This window comes from Arachis hypogaea, chromosome 8 (assembly GCF_003086295.3).
Source record: "Arachis hypogaea cultivar Tifrunner chromosome 8, arahy.Tifrunner.gnm2.J5K5, whole genome shotgun sequence".
NCBI lineage: Eukaryota > Viridiplantae > Streptophyta > Magnoliopsida > Fabales > Fabaceae > Arachis > Arachis hypogaea.
Genome location: NC_092043.1, coordinates 49,412,185 through 49,418,971, shown reverse-complemented (window position 1 = coordinate 49,418,971; position 6,787 = coordinate 49,412,185). Strand labels below are relative to the sequence as shown.

At 28.8% G+C, this 6,787-nt stretch overlaps 1 protein-coding gene across 3 annotated transcripts; it reads left to right on the top strand.

The window, feature by feature from the left end:
- Positions 1-3,482: 3,482 nt before the first annotated feature.
- LOC112708066 (uncharacterized) lies at positions 3,483-6,764 on the top strand. 3 transcript variants are annotated; one of them, XM_025760191.2, is made up of 4 exons: positions 3,553-3,714; positions 4,822-5,125; positions 5,267-5,519; positions 6,117-6,764. In XM_025760191.2, exons 2-4 carry the CDS (start codon positions 4,846-4,848, stop codon positions 6,562-6,564), a joined length of 981 nt encoding a protein of 326 aa, XP_025615976.1. In that variant the 5' UTR covers positions 3,553-3,714; positions 4,822-4,845; the 3' UTR covers positions 6,565-6,764. The 3 variants fall into 3 exon arrangements, with proteins under 3 accessions (XP_025615974.1, XP_025615976.1, XP_025615975.1); XM_025760189.2 differs by having other exon boundaries at positions 3,483-3,714; positions 4,822-5,519; XM_025760190.2 differs by having other exon boundaries at positions 3,568-3,714; positions 4,822-5,486.
- Positions 6,765-6,787: the final 23 nt, after the last annotated feature.

Genomic DNA, 6,787 nt, shown 5'->3' with positions numbered 1-6,787 from the left:
CAAGATAAAAATGTTATCATTGAGAAAAAAATTGTCAAATAATATCTTAAATGGTAAATGCACCTATCGTAAAGCATATGCTTTGTGACAATGTATTCTGATCCAGATTTTTAATTTTTATCATTTTTTACAAAATACAAATTTAACAACTTACTTCTCAAACACAACATGTAATTAGTAGTGTTTATTGAAAATAATTGACATATCAATTCCAACCATTGTACTCTAATTAAATTATACATAAGTATTTGAGCATATAGTTAATGAGATTATGTATCATATAAAATGATTTTTTTTTTTTTGAAAATGACCATGTGTTTCTTAATGTTGTCTTTATTTTGTTTCAAATAACAATTTGAGTTTAAAAATATTTCTATTCATGTTTTCAAATTTTAAATTTATCCCTTTTTTTTCTAGAATTAAACAGTAAATTGTTGAATAGTTTGAAATGTTTGACTGGAGATGAAATTTTCTTAATTTTTTTTTTCACTTAAGGAGATAAAGTGTGATTTTTTGTTATACATTTTATAAGTAAAATTAAGAAAAAATATTAAAGGATCAAAAATCATATTTTACACCTTCAATTAAAAAAAATTAAAAGAATTCATTCTTGTTTAACTGAATCATTTAACAATTCTTGTTTTTATATGAAAATGTTTTTATGGCAATATCTTCTTTTCTTAGATTAATATTATATTTTTACTTAGAAAACATTAAAATTTAATTTTGATACACTAATAATATAAAATATTTTATACAGTTATATAATTATATTTATTCTTTTAGATGATCATTCATGCTGTCAATAAAAATTGTAGTTATTTTTAATGATATAACTTTACATAAATAAATATACGTGTAAAATTACTTTATATTGATGTTCATTAAATTAAATTCTAAGGGGGAAAAAAGGTACATCTTACAACCTTACTTCCCATCATTTTCTAGTTTAAATAACTACATTAGAACAAAAAGTCAAAAATCATTACTTTATTTGTTTAAAGAGAACAATAATCAACCAACAAGTAAGCAAAAGGACAATGATTATTAAAATTTGTATAAAGTAGGACAAAGTCGTATACCATAAATGCAACTTCCGTTTAGGAAGAAATTAAAGACTTTATAGTACTCTAATTAAACTCGCAATCCCTCAAAATAGGTCAGTATATACACATCATAATAGACACTCACACTCACTTCACTCGTATACTTTGTTAGTAACAAAATTTTCCCAACTACCTTTTTTCTTTAAAAAGATATATGCTCACAATAAATAGCTTGCTATCCTTCACCTACCTACCAAAGAAAACAAACACATTTTTCTTTTCTTCATCTTTTAATTTCAGCAACCAAAAAGTGAAACGTGGATTTGAGATTATGCCCCACAACCTAATTTTCATGCATCATTTCCTATCAAACCCATTGTAATTTTGGACTCAGAAATAAAACCATGGGCAAGCACATTGTTTCATTATGATCTTTTGTTCCAACCTAACTAACCACATAGTTTGCCTCAAACTACGTTTATCCTAGGTTGCATTTCTTTTTAGTGAAAACTCAGGTAAAGCCGACTTCACGTGAAGTTGATACTTCATAGTCGTTAGATAAAAATTTAGTCAAATCAGTCAAATTATTTAACGACTCCTAGGTATAAATTTCACGTGAAGTCGACCGCACCTGAATTTCTATTTTTTTTTTCACATTGTGGGGATAGGTTAGTAGTTTAGTACATTTTAAGTAGATTTGTCCACATCTTATTTCTATTTATTAATTTTCAAAAATTAAAAGAAATCTTTTAACAAGTGTCTATAATAAGTCATTAATACATATGAAAAAAAATTAGAATCTATATAACATCTCACAAATAATATACTAAAATGTGATGTTAGGTTTTCATTAAAAATTAGTAACGTGAAAAATTAAAAAAGGCATTCATTCTAAGAAAATGTTAACGAGTCACCACCTTTATTATTAATAAATTAATCTACTAAATTCAATTAATTATTCCTGAAGTGCTAACATTGACTACACATAAAGTGATTGATTACCTATACTTTAATTTCTCAAAAAATAAATAAATAAATAAATCTATTGGGAAAAAATTGATATATGCTCTATAGTTTTATTCTAATCTTTTGAGAATTAAATGGATCGGCAATAGCCATCCAAATTTGTGTTGCATGCCACGTGTATGACTAAGGCTACACACCAGTGCATATTCATCATGAATTCCTCTTCGAATTTAAGATTCATTCATACATCAATTTAATAATTAAAAAACAACAAATTGATATTTTGTATAATTTAAGCATCATCGCATCGACGAAACAAATCATTCATAATAAAATATATTTTTTGTTTTTTAATGTTTATAATTTTTCAAAAATACTTTTAATATTTAATTTCACTTAATTTTATCTTTAATATCTTTAATTCATTTTATTTTATTTTTAGTATTTTTTAATTTGTATTAAATTATTTTTAAAAATCGTTGACTTAAAATTAATGCCCAAAAATGATTTTAATATAAATTAAAAATACTAAAAATAAAGTTAAATGTAATTAAATATTTCTCAAAAAAATATTATAAATATTAGAGAAAAAAAAACATATTTTATCAATCATAAAAAAAATATGATGACGCAACCCATTTACTTTCTCGTCAAAGATTGGCATTATGATATACATTTGTTTCCTAAATTGCATCACACATTTTATTTATTTAGTCTCATTGAAAATTGCATTAAACATTTAGTAGTAACCAAATCTTAAAATAAATTGAGGATGCTAGAGACAGCTTAGAATAGAATATTAGATACATATATATTTTTCAGTGGATCCCATCATTTCACAAAGACGGCTGAGGTGAGACTTGAGAGTAGCAATTGATTTCACAATTCACACACTTTAACTAATTTATTTATTTTTTAAAATTAAGATTAATTTCCAGGCAGCTTATATTATTCTAAAACCTAAGCCGAAAAATATGAAAACAAATTTATTCACTAATCCATTAGTCTATTAAATTTAATTTTAATATATTCACTGCATACAAAAATTTTGTGCATGCATTTAATTATACAATATTATATTAATAAAATAATTCAATATCATTAAATAGTCAACTAAAACAAGAATATAATTAAATAATAAAATATTATTTTTATAAAACATTAGTCATTAATTCAGATATTATATATTATGTATAAATATATATTATTTAATTTAATTTTTATATGTATTTTATATTTTAATATATTTTATATAAATAATTAATTTAATAATTAATTTTTGTATATATTTAATATAATTAATTAAATAATTGTGATTTTTTATGATTTTTTTATTTAAAAAAATCAAACATGAATTTGTCTAGAATTTAAATTTTATTTAAAAAAATTTTAAATTAATAATTACATATCAAATTTGAATTTTTGACATTTGTTTAAGGGAATGGGCGTGCAAAAAAAATATGCTTAATCAAGAGAGTAGAACCAAAGGAAGTAGTGACCCTGCAAGAAAGAAAAGGCTTCTTTTGAAAACCGACCCATCATCATTGAAATTCATAAACAAAACAACAGAAACAAACAACATTAACAATAACATAATAAGATAAAGCCATGTTTCTCTGACACAACAATCCTCATCCTCTTCTTTTTCATCATTTCTCAGATTCCTTGTTTCTCATCTCAACAATCTCTGAGTCACTCTAAGGTAAATTCTGCCACCCCTTCCTCTGTTTTCCTCTGTTTTTAACTTCCAGCTTCTTTTTGTATGCAAATTGCAAAGTATTCTTATTATGATCTCAATTTCAAGTACTTGAACTTGTGTTTGATCTGATGCATGAGATTATTTGATTCTTTTTTTTATGCTTTTGTTGCTGAAATTTGCCTTTTAGTTTTTGTTTTTTGGCTTTCTATTCACTCTGTTTTCCTCTGTTTGGGTTTTTGGGGAGGATGGTTTTTAATCATTTCACATCTTTAGATGGAGACATGAAGTACAATTACAATACCACCCTTGAAGAGATATTTGTGGTTTCTTTATTGTCTTCCTACTCCTTTTGCTTCTTTGAATGTGTGGAGAAAATCCAAAATCTCACTATATAACATTTTTTAGTTGTGAAAATTGAGATCATTTTTTCAAAAAATAATAATAAAATCTTTACATTGCATGTTTGAAAACATGTGGTAATTAAATTGCATCATATTGTTCATGTTATAGTAGCAAAACCATTTTATCTTATCTAATCTTTTATAATTTAGTGTTAGTATATTTGGATATTTGTGAAGACTAAGTCAAAAATGAAGTTATATATTTCATATAAACTTTATCATGTCCAGATTCATTTTTCATTTTTATCCAATTGAATCAATGTTGGATGATAAGGCCATGTAGCTCATATAGCTATTAGTTGTATCTTCAAATTAGTAGAATTGTTACGTAAGTTTGTTAGAGGTTGCCAACTCATAGCATTAAGTTAGTTAGAAGAGTGCTAAATTAGTGTGATTTAGTTTTTCTAGTATCTACAAATACAGAACTAGTCATTTGCAAGTAAATGAGATTAGCCATAATCACAATTACATTTTTGAATCTCTCTCAAGTTCACTCTGCACTTTCACTCTTTTCTCATTTTCCGATTCAAATTCTGCAGCATTATAGCAGATTTTACAACCAATTTTTCCAATATTTTTAGCTGTTGGTCTCAATTATAAAAAATGTATATTATATATTAATTGAAATCACCGATTAAAGTGATTCATTTTTTATGCAAACAAATTAGCAGGTTACACTTTTAACAACTGACAAAATTTTTTGCCATAGGAATTATGAAGAAAGAATAGGTAAATGATGGCGGCGGCGGCGGCGGAAGTGAGAGCGGCTTGGCAAAGAACGGCTAACCGTTGCTTTGTCCAAGAAGATGCAAAGAGAGCTCCCAAGTTAGCATGTTGTCAACCTTGCTGCACAGCTTTGAAACCGGTCGATGCCGGAGCTGCCAATGCAGCAGATGAATCTAATCATGCTGCCGTTAGTGCCACCTCTTTTAACAACAAATCTTCACTTTCCAGTCTAACACCTGACTCAAGATGGTGGTTGCACCCGCAGCCGAGTTACGGATCTCGAAAAGGTTTAACATATGAAGAGTTAATTTCATTACAGGATGACATTGAGATTTTGAAAGCTAGTGATGAAACTAAAGCATTCAAAAGAAATGATGCTACTCAGTTTAGTGATAAAAATGATTTCGTTGACTGCTCAATGTCTTTAGAATCGGATTTTTCTTGGATTGAAGTTGGTAAGTCATGGCCTTGGTGGCGAACTTCGGATAGAGACGAGTTAGCTTCCTTTGTTTCGCAGAAATCGGTAAACCACATTGAGAATTGCGACCTTCCTCCGCCGCAGAAGTATCTTAGTGGGCAGCCTTGTGGCTCTGCCGATTCGACGGCTCGATCGAAGGGAAGTTTACCGGCACTTTCTTGCGATACAAGGCATGTATATCTTGCTTCTAACAAGTCTTCAAGGTATTTTTCTTGTTGCTACATGTTCAAGTGTTCAAGTGTTCATTACTTTTTCCCTTCAAGGTCTTATGTGTCTTATGTGTTAGTATATAATTACATGAGTACGGTGGAAACTCACGTGAAGTTGATAGAGGAGAATCATTAGATAGTTTGACTAATTTGACTAAATTTTTATCTTATAACTCTCAATTATCAACTTCACGTGAAGTCGACTGCACCTGACTTTCCACCCATGAGTAATACCCTAAACCAGTTCCTAAAAAATTTAGTCGGACACTTTAATTTCCAAATTTTTTTTCAGTAAACAAATCTGTCTCCACATGAGATCATTCACCTATATGGAAGGACTAGTATGAAAATTTTAAAAGTATTAGGGTTGTTATACCGTTATGTTTTATTTAAATAATGATAGGAACTAATATGTAACTTTTTAAAGTAAATTTGATGTGAAGATTGATTTTTCTAACAAATAAAAGGTTAGAAAGTAATTTTGCGATTAAAATTTATTGAGTATTAATGTGTTGGACTAAAAATTTGGACTAATTTGGAGTATTGCTCTAATTAAATTTAGGTTGTTTGAACATGTTGACTTTTTTGCAGCATTTATAGCTCAATCCATGAGGATGTTATGGATCAAGTTTTGGAGGGAAACCATAGCAAAACAGAGCTGATAGAAGCACTGTGTCGCTCTCAAACAAGGGCGAGGATGGCGGAAGAGGCGGCGAAACAGGCTTATGCTGAGAAAGAGCACATTATTACACTGTTTTTCAAACAGGCTTCACAACTCTTCGCCTATAAGCAATGGTTTCAGTTGCTGCTTGTAGAAAATCTTCACATTCAACTCAAGAATAACAAGGATCAGCAAATCTCTGGTCTCTTCCAGGCTCCGGCGTCCTTTGAACGTGGCGCGAAACCTTGGAAGACAAGGCATAAACCAAAAGGTGATATCACAACAACATATGCTGTGGCATTTGCTTTAGGATTGAGTCTTGTTGGTGCTGGCTTGATCTTAGGATGGAGTGTTGGATGGATGTTACCGCGTTTGTAGCGGCCGCGGCCGCGTCGTAGGGTTTAGATCTAAGAGATTGAAGATCCATTTTTGCATGCTTAGAACTTGAAGAAAATGAGCATGTTTGATGGGAAATGGTTAAGAGAGAATGTGTATGGGAATTTTGTATATTTGTGTTCTTAACATAGTGCACATTTTCTGAATTGTAATCCCTTTTGTGAAGAAATTGTTTACCAAAATTGTGCAGATAACATATGTTAAG

What these genes read in the sequence shown, in the direction of transcription:
- LOC112708066 (XM_025760189.2), top strand. Translation starts at nt 4,846, where the DNA reads ATGATGGCGGCGGCGGCGGCGGAAGTGAGAGCGGCTTGGCAAAGAACG. An exon ending in GCTTCTAACAAGTCTTCAAG is followed by an intron (nt 5,520 to 6,116) that starts GTATTTTTCTTG and finishes ACTTTTTTGCAG; the next exon opens with CATTTATAGCTCAATCCATG.